The sequence below is a fragment of the Lagopus leucura genome, unplaced genomic scaffold, assembly GCF_019238085.1.
Source record: "Lagopus leucura isolate 7727_CA_CO unplaced genomic scaffold, USGS_WTPT01 Super-Scaffold_810, whole genome shotgun sequence".
Lineage (NCBI taxonomy): Eukaryota > Metazoa > Chordata > Aves > Galliformes > Phasianidae > Lagopus > Lagopus leucura.
Genome location: NW_024962261.1, coordinates 5,667,937 through 5,689,449, shown reverse-complemented (window position 1 = coordinate 5,689,449; position 21,513 = coordinate 5,667,937). Strand labels below are relative to the sequence as shown.

Sequence of the window (21,513 nt, the reverse complement as noted above, 5' to 3'; positions counted from 1 at the left end):
TGATAAACCATATGCATAAGTATGAACACTTAATTTAAACATATTTACTGTGCCAGGGAATGCTTTAAAATGGGCTGTCACTATGTCAGTTCCTTGCTTTTGAGACTATCAAAGAATAATAATATGAGTAGGAAACACTATCAGTCTCTAATCTCCATATATCAAAAAAATTTACAATACAATCCTGTTATGCAGCGCACATGCAGAAGTCAGCTGTGTTTTATAGTTATGAGACTATAAATTTTCAAAGTACACATTTTTGCTGCTACATTGTCTTTTAAAATAGTTATAAAACAGTTTTGACTAAACCATTAACCACTGATGTAGTTATAAGCCAGCCTCAGAATCTTGGCCAGCAGAAAAAGAGAAACTATCTTTTACATTTAGATGATTTATCAAGCTAGCTAGCACACTGTAATCCTTACCACACTCCTACAAATTGTTTTCAATATACCTGCTTCATCAGCATGGGCTTTGAAAATATAAAATACATCATTAAATGTGTCACATTGGATGATACATAAGCAAAGTCTGCCAGTGGTTTGTTTGTCCTGTTCATAAAATTTTTAAGTATGTTGCTACATAATGCAATTAATATGATCTCAGAATTTAAACTAGACACCATGAAAAATTAGCAGCATTCTGACAGAAGGCTAACAAAAAAACTAGGTCTGATTCTCATTACCATTATCCTTGATGCCTGCAACTCTCTTTAGCATTATTATTCCTTACGACATGTAAAGGAAATCTTTATAAAGCAGCACACTGCAATACCTCTTTAACAAAACACAGATACTTATGGTTTTCTTTTTTTTTTTTTTTTTCAGTACCACTGTGTGTGTTCTGCAAGACAATCCTGTAAAGTAATGCTCAAACATTCTCTTTTGCACACATATCCTGCACATTCAGGGAGATAAAGCCTAAGAATAAGCTGTTACTTGTAAAAACATCCAAAGAATTGTGTACTTGGGTTCTTTTTACTTTTTGTTAGTCTTATAAAAGACTCACCTTCAGCAAACACCAGAGTCTCACCAACACCTATAAAATCCACGTTTGGGGTAGCAGTTCCACCAGTTACATGCCACTGCACTGTCACCTGTCCCAAGCTGCCTTCTGTTCTGTGTATCATTAGCTGCACACTGGCTTGAGGACGTTCCTCTACTTCAATGTACAGGCCCTTCTCTGATGCATTGGGACTTACACTGTAGATCTTAAATACTCCAAATGCATCTCCATTCATCATTATGATAACTGTGGAAGTATTTGGCTGTCCTATAGTTGGTTGATTTTTTAAGCTTGCTGAAATGTTCATTAGTTCAACTTTCAAAAGGGTTATGGTGAATTTCTCATCCAGTTCTGGCAGATCATCAGGCAGTATGGTAACTGTGAGATTTGCAAATTCTTCTCCCTCCTCCATGATGGCCCATTGTCTTGTAACAGGTTGATAATCACTGCCAGCACTGGCTTGTGTGCTAAATAGAGTGAATGCACTAGTAAAGTTTTTCTTGTAGGTCCAGAATCCTGAAGTGTTAGTTAAAGAGCTGATCTCCGATGTCAGCCAAAGGCAGAGAGGAATCCCAGAGGCATTGGAAAACGTAAAGGCTGAACAGGCTTGTTCTTTTAGGCACTGAGTTGCGCAGGCATACACTGGGTCACTTGCTGTTGACATATTCACTCTGGTCTTGGATGGTTGGTCAGGAATTCCTTGTACAGGAGACTCATAATAGGCCAGGATATCCTGACCTTGCTCAACAGCAAGAGCTACAACATCAGTCTCAGACGTGCTGTAGAAAATCTGCAGCTGACCAAATCTTCCCTCACTAAAAGATATTATAATAAAGAAAGTCTTGTTAGTTGACAAAGTCTGTCTAATACTCTGTTTCTGAGTTAAGAATACAAGTGAAGAAAAAATAAATAAATGACTGGCCATTTCTGAATTGATGAAAAATTCCAAGTAATGGATTAAAATGCATTTCCTTTGAAGCTAATACCCAAATAACTGAGAGGTTTTTGCTTCTTTGTTTGTTTTGTAGATGGCAGGCTTGATTGTTTATAGCCTGAATAATACTCTGTTAAGAATGCATAATAGTAAACATTTTTTTCTAGGAATTAGCTCTATCTTCTTAGGACTTGCTAGTTCTCTTCACTGGCAATGAAGAAAAAGCCAGTGCTGCCTAACCTGGTCATCTTTCCTTTAAGATCATAGAATCAGAATCATAGGATGGGGTGGATTGAAAATGACCACAATGATCATCTAGTTTCAACCCCCCTGCTATGTGCAGGGTCACCAACCAGCAGACCAGGCTGCCCAGAGCCACATCCAGCCTGACCTCGAATGCTTCCAGGGATGGGGCATCCACAGCCTCCTTGGGCAACCTGTTCCAGTGTCAGCACCTTCTGTGTGAAACACTTCCTGCTAAAATGTAACCTAAACCTCCCCTGTCTTAGTTTAAAACCATTCCCCCTTCTCCTATCTCTATCCATTTGTGTAAACAGGTCACATACATGAATCTTGTTTTCATTTTCTTTTTTATTTCAGTTCTGCAAGTGTTGGCTTATTTTGTCCTTCAGTTCAAATGATAGGAGCAGGATATTGAGCAGGCCTAAATAATCTGATGATTAAATGAATAGAAAGAATCATCACGTACCATGTGTACAGAAAGTTTATGTTGTACTTTTCAATATATATTACACGTAAGTACACTGTACAATGTACACTCATAGTAAGCAGAAACAATGTATCTGAAATGAAAATGTGTTGAGTTGGCAGATCAGAGAACTGCTGTGAAGACTGAAAATGAAATTTGACATTATGGCAAAGATTAAAGGTAAGAAATTTATAATTTTAAATAAAGGAAGCAATGTACAAACCTTCGTCTGACTGTTATGTTTGCAAGCAAATTTCTTTCTAGTGGCTCCTGGATTCGATATAAGGATTGATGGAAGAAAACTGTGCCATAAGGATTATCATTGGCAGGTATTGTAATTTTTGCCATGCCATCTACTCCAATAGCACCACCATTGGAGGCCTGAGTTAATACTACAAGGACAATCTCAAGAAGAAAAAAAAAAGAGAGAAACAATTAATGCAGCTAAACAATTTGTGGTATTTCTAACAATAATCATAGGATGTGTATAAAAGGAACATCCTACATTTCCCTGCCAGAACATTTATTGTTTTCCACTACACCTATTTCTACAACAATTAAAAACTCAAATAATGTTCAAGAAAGATTTAACTGCTTGACTTACTTCTTCTATTTCTGAAACATCATCAGCCAGGATTTCCAACACCAGCATCTGAAAGGTTTCTCCAGGGGCAAAAGTAATATTGCCTGTAGCAAACTGCAGGTCAGCATCAGCAAGATGTCCATCAATGGTAGCAATCCAGTGAACAGTCACATTACCAAGAGTCCCAGCATTGCGGATTACTGGCAGATCTATGGGTACTGATCCAAATTCAGGCTCTTCCACAGTGAATTCTGTGATCTGAAAAACTAAAATCCAGCACAAAGAGGTCTATTACATTAGTCATAATATTTGAAGTAAAAGTATCATTCTTATTTATAAATAGTGTTATTTCACTTGATTATGAAGTTAAATAAATTACTGTTAATCAAGTTTAAAACAAAAACTGAACATTCAGTATTAATATTTTTATTTACTGAGAAAATAACCACACAAATTAAGCCTTCACTTCTCTTCCCAAAAGTTCATTCCACCACATCCTTTGTTCAACGCAAGCCATGAGATATTTCTAATCTCTTCAAAGACACACTGGTTACGATTTCCAGTGAGGAAATTTTTAGCATGACAGTCAGCCTGCTTTCACAGAATCACAGAATGGCCCAGGTAGGAAGGGATCTCAAAGATCACAAATCTCCAACCCCCACCACAGGCAGGGCCACCAACCTCCCCATTTAATACTAGACCAGGCTGCCCAGGGCTCCATCCAATCTGGCCTTGAACACTTCTAGAGATGGAGCATCCACAACCTCTCTGGGCAGCCTGTTCCAGCAGCTCATCACTCTCACAGTAAAGAAAGCTTCATCTAAATACTTAGTAAAATAAAGAGACTAAACTATTTAAACAGATATTGGCACATAGAGTTTGGGTTAAATCTATTGCAGGAATTCAGCACTTAGAATAAATAAAAAGGTGTTTTGTTTTGTTTAAGTAATTTAAATTCTACCCATCACCCTTAGAAGAGACTTTAAAATCCATTTTCCGTTCACTTAGGAAAAAATCAATATATGAACTGACTGTTCATTGCATCTTGCAATATTAAAGCACCATTACACCTTCATTATATGTTTCATTATAACATATAACAATTTTACTTTGTCCTTTACTATCTTCAACTAGACCTCCTCTTTATCTTCACAGAATCACAAATCTGTAGTAAAAATGTTAACAGAAGAGAAAAATCAGGCAAGACTCACCAAAAGATCCAAATGGGTCATCCGAAGCCTCGATAATTATAATTGCCCTAGTCAAAGATCCAAGCAGAGCTCCACCTGTTGTTTGATTCAGCAGCTGAACATAAAAGGACTCCTCAACTTCAGGATTGATATCATTAATTATATAAATTGGCACAGCTTTACTTGTTTCTCCTTCTAGTAAGACAACATCTGATGAGGCTACACTGTAGTCCTCTCCTAGATTTGTAGATCAAATGAAAAAAAAAAAACAAAAATAATTAAAACACAGAAGATATTAAAATGTTATGGCTTATAATGGAACACCACTAATATTTATCATCAGTAATATTTATCTTTTTTTGCTTACACGTGCATTTCTTTGTGTTGAAATATCCTTTTTTTTTTTTTTTAATCTTCAAAGCCAGGGAACATAATCTTTTTTATTTCCTGATGCTTTCTAGATATCTAAATGGGTTAGACTAAAACTCAGCTTGGCCAAAACAGAATATAAACTGTGAGACCAAAAGGCAATTACAAAACGTCCATTATTCTCTTCTGTTGAGAAGATCACACTACTGAGATACTTCTGTCTTTAATTTCTGATAGTTGTCTGGCATTCCAGGAGATAAAGTAAACAGAAGTACCTTTGTCAAAAGTAGATTTTACTGAACGGGAATACTGTACATGCAGATCTCATTTTAGGCAGACCTTCCCCTAAGAATGCCTGATTAACAACTAAGATATAATAGATAATGGCTCCCCTTCAGAAAATAATTGGAAATATATTGATATACTACTCAGCCTGGAGCACAGCTAAAATGCAGTGGGTTTGATCAGTTAGGAGAGGCTTCAGCCTGTAGTTCATGAGGTTGCTGGTTTCTTCGTGTAGCTTTTCCTACTTCAGGAACAAACTGCAAAACTTCATCTCTTTCTCTTATCGTGAGAAGTAAAAGGCTTCTTGACTTTTGATTAGGTTTTTTTCTGTTTCACAGCTGAGCCTCTAGCTCTCAATTCCCTTCCAATAAACTCATATGAGCCATGCATGACAGGTTTAAATAGGAAGGACTAGGAAGTACCTACAAATACCGTTATGGGATTTTTATGAAAAACTTTTTTATTATTTTTATGTTTTTTTTTTTTTTTTTTTTTTTCCAATTCGAAGACGCAAGCAGGCACTAGGGAAATGAATAGCCACTTCCTTTTCTTATCTCTCTTGCTAGATTCTTCAGTGATAATGACTTCGAGCTTTTTAAAATGTGATGTGGTCACACAGGGCTTGGATTCCTGTCTCCTGAGCACAGTCAGTAAATACCACATTTCATTTTTTTTCTGCTTGTTTCATTTGCCTGCATTTGTTACACACTTGTTTGCTTTGGTTAGTAAAAGCATACAAAATGCCCTGTCCACTTTAACACACAATATGTATTTCTGCTGTTCTGATTTCTTACCTGCTGTTGCAGTTATTGGCATAGCTTTAAATTTCACAGAAACATCTGCAAAAATTCCCCCAGTTCTGGTCACGTTAATGATTGGTCCAACATAATTTTCAGCAACTCGCACAATTGAAGCTGAAAGCTGAAGTGTTCCAAAAGCATCATCATTGGCATTGATAATTACATGAGCTATTGTCTCACTCGCTGATCCAAGACGAGGAGAATTTACAACTGAAATGTGAAAAAACAACTTAGCGAGAACAAGTCTGAAATTTTTTCTATATGTTGCTATAAAGTTCATAGGCATGTGAGCCACTACTACCTTTAACAAAGCAATCATTTTACATTTTGACAAAATAAAATGAAGATACTTTTAGTATTTGTATTATATTATGGTAGAGAATCCTATTTTTTTTTTTTTTAACTTATTAATTCACCTTGCTGTGGCATAAAGATGAGGTAAGCTATTATCAAAATTATTTGTTTATTTGTCTACAGGCCAATATAGTTTTGAAATATAAGCAACCTGCCAGTTCCCAGCAGAATTATTGGTAAAGCTTCCCTTAAAATTATTATTAATCTTGGGTAGGATGTGGATGATGGGGAAGCATTGAGGCATGTCAAAGAAGCTCTTAAGTACAAATCAGGCTGTAATGACCAGAATTTATCAGAATAAAGGATCAAGCAAATGTCTATGCACTAATGAAAAACAGTATGCATCTGTGATTCTACACCACCTAGATTTTAAAAGGCTGTTTTGGCTTTCATCAAGTGGAACTAACATTTCCTAATATAGGCTTCACAGAAACATCATCAAGTGAATGCTGCATCATTTTTATGCATAAAACCAGTACTGTAAGACATTTAGCCTAGAAGGCCTTGCCTAAGGCAAATGTAAAAGGGATAAAAAAAATGCTTATCAACCCATGACAAAATTTAGTGATAAAGGAAATATATGTTGTCGGTAGACACAGAATTATCATGCTGAATATTACATACTCTAACATATACTACTCATAGAATTCTTAACCATACTGAGTTAGGTAGAGGTAAATATTTATTGTAATTTCAATTATTGCGTTTTATCCCACAGAGCTTAAGCATTAGCCTGCATACTTGAATATTTGGTTTACATATGTAAGATACTTACTTGGCCGATCTTGCACTTTTTCAATCAAAACAGTATTGTTTAGCGCTACAAAAACAGATTCTGACCTCTCAGGATCATCATCATCTAAAATAGGTAAAGATATTGTGGCCTCTCTTTCATTGGCAGCAAAGACAACATAGCCAGTAATGGGTATATAATCTTCTCCTTGTATTGCTCTAACAACGTTAGTTGGAAGAAAGGATGACTTTTCATCATCACCTAGAGTTCTGTATGTTACCATTACTGTACCGAGGAGACCACCAAGCCTTACTATTGTCAAAGAGATATTTTTTGTTTCTTCCTCAACTTTTATTGGTCTGTTTTTCTCAGAAAAGATGAACTGTCCATATGGATCATCATTAGCTAAAACTGTTAATGTTGCTTTAGTATGGTTTCCAAGGCGACCACTGGAAACGTTGATGATCAAAACTGAAAACATCTTATCCAGTTCAGGAACGTCATCAGGAGAAACCTGTATTGTGATGTTTGCTCTCACTTGACCAACATCGAATGTTATGTTTCCATATGTAGAGATTAGATCTTCAGTAAGATCACAGTCTATGATCCAGTGCAGAGTCACTTCAGACAGGGCCCCATGAGTTCTCACAATCTAAGTGGAAAATACAAAGATTTCTGTGGTTTTGGTGCAATAAAAAAGAAAAGATGGTATAGAGCAAAGTCATGGAACTACAGAATATTCTGAGTTGGAAGGGACACACAAGGATCATCAAGTTCAACTCCTGGCTCCACACAGGACCATTCTACATTCAAATCCTCTGTCTGAGTGTTGTCGAAACACCCTGTGCAGCCCGCTCCATGCCCACCGCCCTCTGGTGCAGACCTTTCCCTGATGCAGCTCCATGCCGCTCCCTCGGGCCTCTCACTGTCACACAGAGCAGAGCTCAGCGCTGCCCTCCGCTCCCTGTGAGGAGCTGCCAGGAGGGCTCTCCTCAGCTCCTCTGCTCTGTGCTGAGCACACCCAGGGACCACAGCCGCTCCTCACACATCTTGTCCTCCAGACCCTTCCTCACCTCTGTAGCCCCTTTGGATGCTCAGTAATATCTTTATGCCCTTCTTACACTGTGGCACCCAACCTGCTGGAGGTGAGGCTGCAATGCACACAGCAAAAGGCACAACCCCTCCATTGCCCAGCGCCAGTGCTGGGGCTGCAGCACACAAGTGCACAGCCGGCCCTCTGGGCTCCAGGGCATTACTACTGTCTCACATTCAACTCTGTGTCAGCCAGAATCCACAGTTCCCTTTTTGTGGGACTGCTCTCCTCAGTCTGTACATACAGCTGGAGCTGTCCTGCCCCACCTACGGAATCTGGCACCTACTCTTCTTAAAATTCATACAGTTGGTGTTGCTGATCCCACCAATTTGACATGGTCTTTCCACAAGGACCCTCTAAAGATCAAGCAATTCAACAGCTCCTCTTAATTTGATTTCAGTGTGCAACCTCAGTTGCTATGCACTCAAGTACAGATCATTTTTAAAAGCATTGGAGAGAACTGGCCCTAAAATGGAGTCATACAGAACTCAATCAGTGATTGGCTACCAGCCTGATGTTACATAATTTACTAAAAACCTCTGAGCCTGATCTGTCAGCCACTTCTTCAACCATCACAGTATGTTTTACCCTATTTGTATGCTGGATATTTTATCCAGGACACTGTGAGAAACAGCATCAAAATTTTTGCTGGAATCCAAAGGGATTACATAAGTCGACTGTCCTTTTTCCACAAGATGAGTAATTTGTTGTAAATGGACAGTAAATGTCTTAAGCAGGACTTTCCCTTGTGAACCTGTACTGACTCTGACCAATGACTGCATCATCTTTCAGGTGTTTCTCAGTAACTCCCAGGACTTTCTCCAGAATTTTAACAGGCACCAAAGTGAGACTAATATGCCTGTAATTAGTGGGGTCTTCTTTCTTGTCTTTCTTAAAGATAAGGGACAGCATTTGCCAACCTCCAGTTAACTGGGACCTCTCCAGATTTCCAAGACTGTTGAAAAATAATTGGGAAAAGTCCCATAATGATATCAGTCAGCTCTTTAAGTAGCCTGGGATGAATTTCATCAGGCACCATAGATTTGGAGAGAAGCTGATCATTACCAAAGACGCAGTTCCATAACTCAGAGCTCTGGAGGGAGCCCATAATGAGTGTTTTCATGTTATTTATGTCCTTATTTTTGAGGTGGCCATCCTCATCAAATAAAGGAACAATATTTTGCTGTTAGTATACTTTCTTATTGCCCCTCACAGTATTGGCTGGCTTCAACTCTAATTGAGCTTTGGTTACACAAACTTTCTCTCTGCAGAGGTGGGAAACATCAACCTTGCAGTCCTCTTAAGTAACCAAAGCTTGCTTCTAGTGGCCATACACTTTCTTTTTCTACCTAAATCTCAAGAAGATCCCTGCTCTGCCAAACCGGCTTTCTGCCCAACTTTCTTGACTTCTGATATTTTGGGATTACCTGCACTTCAGAGCAGAGCAGTGCACTTCAGAGGTGGTGCTTAAAAACTGACCAGCATTGATGGACTCTAATAACTGCATACAAAAACAGTATCTCAGGGGACTTTTAACAACTGGTTCCCTGAGCAGCCCAAAGTCTGCTCTTCCCAAGTGACAAAACAGATGCGCATGATAAAGCTAGGTTAAAAACTTGTAGGCCAAGGGTAAACAAAACAATGTAAAAACAGAATAGAACAGGACTGCACAGCAGTATGAGACCCAGAACTTTCTAACCTCCAGCACGATATTGCTATCTCCATCTTCAGGCTCAGTTCCATTCACCGAGAGTGACTCAGCACTGAACTCAAACACGCCATGAGCATCATCAGAAGCTTCAATAGTCACAATGATGTGCGATGCAATCCCCAAGCTGGCTGTAAGTACAAGTTCCAAAATGAGTTATTATTTTTTTCTAGCATTATTTCTTACATGAAAGAGATCATCATTTTTATAAAAAGCACATATCTGCACTTAAGCCTTTTTTTTTTTTTTTAATAAGTGTGGAATAATGACAATAACTATCCAAATGGATAAAGAACTGACTTGCAATAACACAGTCCTGGCAACTCTAATGAGGAAAAACATACCAAAACAAAATAATAACTAAAACTATTTTAAGGGAAGAACAGAAGAAAAACTCATCATTTAATTAATGAATATCAATCAAAATTTAGGGTGGTAGTGAGTTAGACTATGAAACACATTTTTAACAGTGTAGACTGGATAAAAGCAAGTGCTATCATAACAGCAACTGGAATTAAAATAAAGAAGAATAAATAAATCCAGGAAGTCTTACTACTACAATTATCATCTTGGCTAAAATAACTTGCTGCTTAAAAAGAGTCTGGCACTTAAGAAAACAATTTCTGGAAACACAGACAAGGAAATATTACATGCCTGGAGCACCAAAACTTTGTTAAACCACTGGCTAGTTACAAGCTGAACTCCTCTGAATTTACAAATAAATCAGAAAATCAGACTGTCACTGTGGAGTATACTATATAATGGGTGCTAAAAGACATTTTTCAGGTCAGTAGGGCTTAAGTGATAAGCATGTATAATTAGAATTTTCCCTCAATTTTCAGGTTTTCTGCATATAGTTGTTTTTGGGTTTTTTTTTTGTTTTTTTTTTTTTCATTTTTTTCTCTGTATGCCATGATATAGTTAGAAACTTAAAGAAACTGACAAAAAAAAAATAATAAAAAATAAAATAAAATAAAATAAAATAAAATAAAATAAAATAAAAAAAGAAAGCATTCCTTTAAGAAAACCTATCAAGGCTTATTTTTCTTGAAGAGTGTTTTTGACATATAGAGACTCAAAGTAAAATAAAACAAGTACCAAAACATGTAGTCAGGTCATTCTTAGATTACCCCGCATTTAAAAAGTGTCTTTGTTCTTTGTTCTCCAGAAAATTTGATATTGCCAGCAAAAATAATTTTGCAGCCTATACTTGCTGATTAACAATATAGTTTTAAAGATACAGAGGCTGTTACTTTCTGTGTTACATTCAGTATTGACTGCTATTGAAAGTAAGCCTGCCTTAACAGGGCAAAGAACATCTATGATACACCAAAACGTATCATCTGAAGCTACAAATTAAGTAACACTATTATAAACTATGTCAATGGAATAATTTATGAGGGGTACTGCAGTTAGCAATAAAGAAATTAAGGTTAATCCAAAATGCTTACCATGTTGATAGGCAGTTTGAAGGAAGAAATCCATGTTCCCATCACCACTACCACTGCCATCATTTCTAAAGAGCTCAGCAACTTTTAGATGACAGACACACACATATATACATATATATACATTTATAAATACAGAGTAAGCAGAGGGTAATTTAAACAATTCAGGGCAACAAGAGAAAAAAGAGAAAAGCATTCTAGAAGGGCATGAACTACAGTTACGAAAGTATACAGTATTTCTGATTAAAATTTCTTAATTTATGACATTGGGCATAGCACTGGGAGGGCAGAAGGGAAGAAAACATCTGCACCTATTTTTGTCTTTCTTTTCCTTTCTGTATCCACTTTTTGTATTTTACCTTTCTCACTCCTGAAGTTTGTCATAGAGAAATGTAAATTTGAAATAATGCAAGTAAAGCACTCCAGACCCTTCATTCTAACATCTCACAAAGTGAGAACATGTCAGAAAGTTGGGAAGATCTGCAGAAAGCTTAACTAATGGAGACTTTACCCTGAACTTTGTGCTTGCAGTGTACTTTGCAGACCAAAAAGAGAGTTCATTTTAGGGAGGTTATCCACCTACTGGATTCTTAAATTTAGTTTTAAGTTCTCTGACAAAGCAATTTGAAAAAGAAAGGTTTTACTTCTCTTAACAAAACAACTGTTCAACCAAAAAGATGAAATACATGAGAAGTCTATTAATTTTATCAAAAGAATCACTAAGGCTACACTATACCATAGACACGTACAATCACAGTGGACAGCTGGTTTTATTCAAGGTAGCGTGACACAACTTTCTATAAAGTACCACAGTTCCACAAAATCCATTAAAAAAAAATAAAATCAATATATGACTCTCAGTGTTTCCAATAATTTATTTCCCCAGAACAAGATATTAAATCTCCTCTAAAAATTTTCCCCAACTAAATAAGCTTCTTTAAGGGATTAGGGAAACCACTGATTCTTGCTGTCCTAGTGCCTTAAATCAGTAACTGGAGCATTTTTCTTGGCCTTACAAATAACTACCTAACAGCTGTAACTTGGCTGTTACTCCCAAACCTCTCTACATCCACAACCTAGTACTGCTATAACCCAACTGAACACATTATGAGCCAATGTTTTATAATTTCTCTCATTAAAAAAAAAAACTTTTTTTTTCAATCAGCAACAACCACTTCCACACTGTGACCACTTAGTTTTAAACATTTTATAAATATTCAAAAATTTTGAAATGCAATGAGTTATTAATACATTTTTTGTATTATTTTAATTCTCATTACCAACTATTGTTACATAAAGTGAAAAAGCAGCAACTGCCTGTACATGTCTGCTTGTTTACTAAGATTAACAAATGAACTAAGGAGTATTTTTTTTCCTAAGAAAAAAGAATGCTGCTTGAGGAATGCAGGAGTGGTTTTTGTTTCTTTTCAGAAATTACATGGAAATGATACTAGTAAAGACAAGATTTTAATGAATAGAGTTAATGAAAATACAACTAAGTAATTGATGAAAGTGACTTACCTCCTCCCTCTGGGTTCAACAGCTCCACTTCAAATGTTTTTTCTAATTCAGGAATAGAATTATCAGTGATGTTAACTGTAATGTACTTGTATCTTTCTCCTGGCTGAAATTCGAGTGTGCCCATGACAGCCTGCAATATGAAAGCTCTTCATATATTTTTTTGTTCTAATGTTTTCCTCCATATGAAAAAAAGAAATAAAACCTTCATTTTGTCTTTTTCAAAACATCTACTTTTTTACTTATGCTTTAAAAAAAAAATCTGATGAATCTTCTACAAAAAAGGACACCTAAATGGATGGACCAGTGAACATCTGTATTCATTTCTAATTTTTTTTGCACAATTTATCAGTTGGACAAGCAAATGTATACAAATGCAGACTTTTATTTAAGTATGTAGAAATTCCAGTATGTATATACATAATTTAACCTGCATCTGCAGTAATACTTTAACATGCATCTGAAGGAAATTCAAAACAAAACAAAACAAAACCTTCTTGCAATATGACATCTCTCTTAAGACAAAAAATCAAAACCAGAATATTTTCTTAGGAAATGCAACTTCCTACATAGAAAGAACATAGAAGTCATATAGCAACTTATACATTAAAGGGAATATTACACATTATTTATCACATCAAGGAGTCTTTCCATGAAAGAACTGTAGCTGGGGTAAAGTAGACAAACTGAAGGGTTCAGCTCAGGATAAATAATGCTAATTAAATCCCCAAATAATTATACTACTTTGGCAATGGCCATACCTGGTAATCTTTTGGACTGGAAGCTGTAAGTGGCACTGTTCTGTATTCCACCAGAACTGTTCCAAGAAGGCCTTGTGCACGAACAACCAGTAATCTGATGTGTCCAACTTCTTCTTTAATAGTAATATGTGGTACAGAAGAAGCTGGAAGAATCATTTTATCACCTGGCTGAGGAGGTGGCCCCACAGAGAACTGGAGCAGACCTGGCAGACAAGAAGTATTACTTACATGGCTTCTTGAACCAAATTTAAATGATGATAATCAATTTTAAATCAATCAATGATATTTATAATATGTGATGTTTTCTGAAATTAAAAATCACTTATATTGATATATCCTTATGCATCCATCACACTGATTCCAGGGATGTGCTGTATCTTCCTTTCTCACTGATCTTCTTGTCAGTCTTGATAAAGAAACAGCACTGTAATAAAATCAGCTCTTCTCAAATGAGCCTCACATTATTGGCTATTCAGTGGTATAACAGGCATACAAAAACGACACTCATTATTAGAAAATCCCATTTGCTAACGTTTCCACAAGATCAACATGTAGCCTTTACTTGTTCTCATAAGGGGAACACTGCCTGATTAGCAAAGCTTCCAGGCCTTCTTTCAAAATTCTCAAGAATAATTCAGCATTCTTTCAGGTATATAAGCAATGAATTAATCACAAGTTAGGTAAAGTAGAATACTTGGCATTGCCTCTTCAGTTATTAAGACAAAGAAAACATTTTATCTGACTAGCAGGAACTACACAATTATTTGAAACAAGACTGTATGATTTCCATCATTGTTACCATATGGGTGGTCACTGGCTCTGATGCTGATATCAGTAGTTTCCTTCTCTGGATCTATACTTGCTCCACTGGTAGGAGTTGAACCTAGTTTTCCATCTCCAGACACTGCAGAGACTAATGTCACACGGAAATATTCATTTAACTCCGGAATGTCATCATCAATAACATGCAAATTTAACACCTAGAGAAGGATCAAATCATGGAAAAATCAAACCATGCAACATTCAGCATGATGAAGAGCTTCACAAACCTGTCTAATTCACTGAATTTTTCAATTAGGAAGCCAACTGTATCTGTTTGGTAGTTCTGAAAGTAATGGACCAAAAGGCAGTGGAGCAAGAGCCCTTTTGGCACTGGATGATGCAAGACACACCTTATCCAGGACAGCAGATTTGAAAAGTTTAGGAAAATTCTGCTTTGTATAATTCTATGAAATGCAGTCATATGATTCACTACAATTAAAGCTGAATGACTAATGACATGAACAAACTATGTGCAGATATGACAAGCTTTCATCAGTTATTATGTTATTTAACTAGGACCAAATTCTCAGTTCTAGTGAAACCACTGGGCTCCTTTCAAATGATAGAATTTCCATCAGTCCAAGCTGAATTCTGCAAACTGATGTAAATGAAACTAAGGATGCATCCTCCACTCAAAATTCATGCTCATTATACAAACACTACTAGAAAACATACATGAACTTTCTGCAGTATTGTGGTCTCACACCACTTCAAATAACTGTAAAATTCCTGTGCTGCAAGTCGGGACTGAATTCATTAAAATAGTTCAAGCAAAACGAGACAGAAGCTGGATGCAAGACCAGCAGTTAACTTTACTGCTATTTAACTGATGTGAAGAGAAATCTGGGTTGCAGCATTCAGTTCAAAAAGTGATAAATTCCAAAAGTAACTGGACTGTTGGCACTTTAAAAAGTATACATACACATGTACAGAAATATAGTTATTCATTTCTATATATTGTATACATACATTTATTTAACTTTATGTGCAACCAAATACACATGCACAAATTGTAACTCCTGAACTGAGGTACAAAAAAAAAAAAAAAGAAAAAGAAAAAAGTGCAGCAAAATATGACAAAAAGTATGTGAAATAAACACTCTGATATGAAAGCCTGTCAGGGACCCTCAGAAGGTATTCTCCAGCAGGTTTGTAAATGACAGCATGAATAGTTAATAGGAAGGTAGGGTTTACCTCTGATCTCTGCCAAGGTAGGAATGTGATAGTGCCACTGCTATTAGAAAAATCGGTAACAGAGTAATTAATGCCAGTGGAATCAACCTGTGAGATAATGTACTTTATATACACATAGTCTAGGGCTCCCCTTGTACGCTCCACAACACAGGATATAGTGGAACCTTCATCAGATACCTGGAAGAAAGCAAGAATTTTAAATGTTTGTTTATGTAAGAGTAAATCAAGACAATAAATGCGTAATGTTGAATTTTCTAATGTCAGTCAAATGTTCAGCTAAAAAAAAAATTCGCTGTCATGTTATCTTCAGTTCTTTTGGAGTTGTAGGAAGCTGAAACTGACTTTGATGGCAGTCAGAACAATCGTAGTGGAATTTGCAACAATTTCTAATGGGTCCCCTGGGACTAAGGTAAATAGCAACACAGGTTTGCTCTGGACAGAATCTTTTTCCCAAAGCAGTTTGTCAAAAACAGAATCAATATGCTTGAAATATACATGTCAAAAGCAACTCAAACTACTTTATATTAATGCAGTTTATTTTAATTTTCCTTAGCAATAATTGGTAGAAAGATTTGGGTCATCCCTTTTGCGAACACCATAGAAAAATATAGATACATTAAAATTAAACTATACCATCATAATTCAGAAGAACTTAAAATTTTCTGTACTGCAGTCCTCCTTACAGGTCTATCTTAACAGATAGCAAGAATTTCACATCTTTGTAAATGTATTCATATGGACCATATGTTTTAGAAATAAACGATAGCAACATGGAAATAGAAAATAATTTCATCTGAAAATTTCCAGAAAGGTTAATGTTATCATAGTAACTAAGTAAATTTCAGGGATGCCATATGATACACTGTGGATACTGCATATGACTTCAGCTTTCTAGTAGACGGATGCACACAAAGTTAAACTACTGGTAAACCATCGCTGTGTTCCTGCGTCATCACTAAGAGTTCCAATGCTTCCTTGGTGAAATGGACATAAGATAGGTGCAAAAGAATTAACATACCGTATACATTTTTAATTTTTCTTTATGGATGGTTGATGATCTGTGGCATCACTGTATCTCAGTGGCATTTGAACCTAAAGGAATCCATTATCATAGCATATGGTAGGCACACAAAAAGCAAACCAAGCCAAACTGAAAACTAGTATCACTCAGGCAGTGCAGTTATTCTAAAAAATGTTGCACATTAGCATTCTGATTAAACAGAATGTAATTAAAAATCTGTAAGAGCTCCCAGTTCACAAACTTTACTCATTTTTTTGCTCCAAAATAATACAGTACTAATAAAAACAGCAGTCATGTTATTCCTTTCATACCTGATTAAAGTAGAAGATTTATAACTATTTCAATCTGCTCCAAAAAGTAGCAAGTTTACACAGTACACTGAAAGAAAAAAAACTCTTAAAAACTAAAATTTGAAAAAAACACCAACCACTGTTAGTATTAACCAAACCGATGCCAAACAATGTGAAATTAAGACTTTGTTCACATCAGCTGGTCCTGTAATTTTTATGTGCACAGAACTTCACCTACAATTTTCCTTTGGCCACCTTACCTCAGGGATACATGCTCCAGTGAAGCCAAATAAACCATTAGCATTATCACTTTTCTGTATTCTTAATCTTGCTGTGGTATTTTCTTGTGAAATGCGAGCTCCACCACGCACACCAATGAGCTTTAGTATGAATAATTCCTCTCCTTCTTCCTCATTGTCATCCTTTGCAGACACGATGAATGATTTATTGGTCTCTCCTTGCTGATACTCCAAATATCCAGAGACAGGGTGGACATCATTTTTTGCAGGAGATGCATGGAGTTCATAGATCTCTGCACGTGTCAATTTACGCTCATAAAGCCTTACATCCTGCATTAGCCCTGTGTATCTACTGCTGCCATTGATTCCTGCTCCAATTCTTACTATTCCTGGACCTGAGAAGAAAATTATAATTTTTCTCACATTACTGCTTTTCTCTGAAGCTGTAGAAGTCTATAATTAAATTTTTTTTTTTTTTTTTTTGTTAAAAAATAGTAACCTGCTTATTACCACTGAATTTGGAAACATTGATCTTGAAATAAAAAATGAGGAGATTGCTTGAACCTCGACTCAGAGCTTCAGTGAGGTAATCAGAGGCCAAGCAATTCCATCTTACACTGTCCAAGTTTTTTCATCCCATTAATCCTAATATTAATCCTAACATGGTCACAATCCCTTAATTTTATGAGGTTTAGAGGTCAGAGGTTCCCCCTTAGCTCCACAGATTTGCAGAACTGAATTGCAACTCCTTTCATTCTCTGTTTTGCTTAACAAACCCAATTTTGACTCTCTTTACTGATCCATTGTCACAATACTCGTAAACACTGTATTAGCATTTCCGAACATAGGTTTCACCCCACTGCATCAGCTGTACAGATTTCAGGAAGGATCCACAAATTCCAAATGCTTTTCACAGTAGCATTAATACTTCTATGTCTCTGAACGATTATACTATTCAGCATATTATATATTCACAGCTGCCTTTTTACAACCATACTAAGCCAATAACTCATATTAATTTCTGTTCCATTCCATTCCATTCCATTCCATTCCAATCCCATCCCATCCCATCCTCTGATATTCTATTTCACTCCACTCTGTTCTATTCCACTCTATTTTACTCTGTTCTATTGCACTCTATTCTACTCTGTTCTGCTAAAACACATACATCTCAGCTGTCCTCAGCTGCTTTTCTGAAAACAAAGAAGCAAAAATCCAACTCTACAGTGTACTGTTATACGACACTGAGTGTCGAGTATATATGACATTGAGTGGCAGTTCTAGAGATGAGCAACCACATCAACTAATAATGAGTCTGCCCAGCACCTAATAATACAAGTTCACCACTAAATCATGTCCCTAAGCACCATGTCACTTAAATACCCCCAGAGATGACAACTTGACCTTAGAAGACTGTTATAGTGCCTAACTACTCTTTCCATGAATACATTCTTCCTGATATTTAATCTAAACCTTCCCTGGAATAACTTGAGGCCTCTTCCTGATGTCCAATCACTTGCCACCTGACAAAAGAGACTACTGACATACTCACTCCAAGCTCCTGTCAGGTCATTGCGAAGAACAATGAGGTTTCCCCTCATAAAATAAAAAAAATTGTTGATTTGTTTTCAAATTTTTACAGTCTAAACTCATTATAGGTTTGATTTTTTTAGAACTTTCCATGGCTAATTTCCATGTACTTTTTAAAAATCATGAAAGAATTTTTTCCTTTTCTTTCATTTTTTTTCCTTGCCCTTTCAATAAACTAATCAGATAAAATCATTTCAGTATATTGCCTCCACCTCTCAAGGAGCTACACTCTTCTGTGCATTTCAGAACTTCATGTAAAGAAAAATATAATGAAATCTGTTGCCTCACCATCAACAATCGCTTCTCCTTTCAAACTCTTCATTCCTCCTAGAACTAGAATTCCATCAATGTAAAATTCAATTATACTTTCATCGAGAGTAATCAAAAGGTGAAGCCAAGTATTCTCATCCAGGTATTTCATGATTGCTGTTTTGGCCATATATGTCATATTGGATCCTAATGCTGTATAATGGAGAACTACACAAACATGAGAATCATTTGTTTGGATTTTCACACCATAATATAAAGTCCCATTATCACTGTCCTTTTCAACTATATACCCATCTGTATTGACATTAGGAATTAGCCATGCTGAGAATGTAAAATTGGTTAGTGCAGTATTTCCACTGTATGGATCTTCAGGACCAATAATGCCAAATGCATCCCCTTTTCCACTGAAATATAAAGCATCTGTTCCACTGTGATGGCGCCTCATGTGGGGCTGTGATTTGACTGAACTTGGAAAGGATCCAAGCAATAAGAAATCTATCATTGCTGGCAGTCCATCTGAGAATGTACTAGAAAGTATTTCCCAGCCTAATCGGACAACACCGAATGTGCCTTGCTGTCTCCAGATGGTGAAGTCTGTAATATAGGAAAGATCATCTTCAGAAAGAGTATCTTCCACAATCTCTCTCTCCTGGCTCTCTGGGTCTATAACAAACACTCCAAAAGGGTCATCATTGAAAGGGATCATGACGATTACAGAAAGGTTGGTTTCAGATAACTGGCCACCAGGACCAGGAGATCCACCTATGTAACAGAAGTTAGAGTAAAAGTTAATGGTTGGTTTCAAACATGATAAGGAAGAAACTTATGAAGTACTTCAATTCTTAAATAGAATACATTTTTTAGAAGGCTCAAATCTTCCTTTAAGATCCTCTGGAATACCATCAAATCATCCAACTTCAAAATTGTGTAATTTGATTGTATTATTTTTAAAATGCTGTGGTGGCACAATTTCAATAGCAAAATTAATAGGTTATTTTTCAGCTGCAAAACACAAAGATGTCTTTCAGCTAAAAGATTAAGTCCAGCTTTTCTTAATTAGTCAACTTTTGTTTCACTTCATAAGCATGGGGCCAAAATCAGTTCTTACATTACCCCAAAACTTGACTATGAAATGGCAAAATCTTGTCCTTTGTTTCAGAAACAGAAGTATGTATACCTTGCAAAATCAGTGATCAACTGTGTATTTAAACTGTTGACAAGTTGTGCTACTAGTCATCTGTTTCTTCACAGCAAGAATTGATGATACGAAGATCATGATGTAAACGTAAGCTCTCCATGATCAAAGTGTACAGTGATTTACCTATTTTAAGAAGGAAATCTTCTGTACACCCATATTGATTTCACTTACAGGAAAGGTCAACACACATTTTCGGTTGCACCAGGGTACAGAAGACCATAAATAGTACTGAGGTGGAATGAATCCAAATTAGGAAATACACCCAGTAGCAATCTGAAGTTGTAATTTATGTCGTATGAAGTGGTGTCTACAAGTGGTTTACCTCCTCTAGGGAAAAAAAAATAAAGGAACTCTATTACAGTAGATATGCATAGTCTTTAATATCTTTAATATTTCTTCTTCTGCATGGAGAACCTGTCTCTGAAATGTAGATTGCTGTGTTTCTGAAATGAAAGTACTACATTTTCATTTCATAAATGGAGAGCCACCCTTTTTTAAGTTCAGATCAACACAATACGTCTAACAGTAATTTAGGAACTAACAATTTTCATATACCTAATTTAATATTAAATGAAAAATAAAACCTAAAACCTTACCAGAAAATCAAGGCATATCAAGAACTGATTCAAAGCAATGCTCTTTCTAGTGCTGGTTTCTTTTTGACTGATTAAACATAATTCTTTTCTACCAGGTATGAAGTGAATGGTGATACGGAAGACAATACCTGAAGCATTCACCAACTTTAGAATATAAAATTCATTGAATTCAGGAATTCTATCTGAAATAGCATGTAGTATTACTGGCTTTGATCTTTCACCATCCATGAACAACACAGTTCCATAAGTTTCGTAGAACTCTTCTCCTGGCCTCAGCGTGGAGTTATTATCGAACAGCTGCCAGCTCAAAGAAACATTGCCAAAATGTCCTCTGTGTCTCAAAATCCTGTTCAGTGATACAAGAAAGAGTGTGTGCTGGCAGGTAAGCATCAGTATCCAGTAAAAAAGGAAAACATGAAAACTCAAATCTTCCTTACAGGGAAAAGCAACATACTATGTTCTAAATAATACTGAATAATAAATATAACTCCAATTAAACACCTGCAATTCTGTAATATAATTCTACTCCCAGGTATACCATATGTAACTTAGAAAAAAAATTGCCTGTGCAGGCCCAAACATGGTTTATCTTGTATTTCTAGTATGTAAACAATAAATATGAATGTATAATACTTTGGAAAGTCAACAATAAAAACCAATATACTCAAACACCTTTATAAAGGAAAGAGAATCATCTACAGTTAACTGCAGACATTTCACTATTTAGTCATCAAGCCTCCTTCAACTCCTTCTTACACTGGTATTAAAGAGGGTTATGTTCTATGCCTTATTTGAGGTTAAGA

At 36.2% G+C, this 21,513-nt stretch overlaps 1 protein-coding gene across 1 annotated transcript in view; it reads right to left on the bottom strand.

The window, feature by feature from the left end:
- The window catches only part of ADGRV1 (adhesion G protein-coupled receptor V1), a 253,152-nt gene that overhangs the window by 188,924 nt on the left and 42,715 nt on the right, over nt 1-21,513 (bottom strand). Inside the window, exons 20-34 of the mRNA XM_042866113.1 lie at nt 20,839-21,056; nt 18,935-19,678; nt 17,078-17,451; nt 15,507-15,683; nt 14,290-14,470; nt 13,491-13,693; nt 12,733-12,862; nt 11,215-11,295; nt 9,755-9,894; nt 7,005-7,614; nt 5,870-6,085; nt 4,443-4,658; nt 3,253-3,497; nt 2,872-3,053; nt 1,009-1,820 (exon numbers count right to left, since the gene is read on the bottom strand). Coding sequence (XP_042722047.1) covers nt 1,009-1,820; nt 2,872-3,053; nt 3,253-3,497; nt 4,443-4,658; nt 5,870-6,085; nt 7,005-7,614; nt 9,755-9,894; nt 11,215-11,295; nt 12,733-12,862; nt 13,491-13,693; nt 14,290-14,470; nt 15,507-15,683; nt 17,078-17,451; nt 18,935-19,678; nt 20,839-21,056 — 4,529 coding nt within the window. The remainder of the gene's footprint in view (nt 1-1,008; nt 1,821-2,871; nt 3,054-3,252; nt 3,498-4,442; nt 4,659-5,869; nt 6,086-7,004; nt 7,615-9,754; nt 9,895-11,214; nt 11,296-12,732; nt 12,863-13,490; nt 13,694-14,289; nt 14,471-15,506; nt 15,684-17,077; nt 17,452-18,934; nt 19,679-20,838; nt 21,057-21,513) is intronic.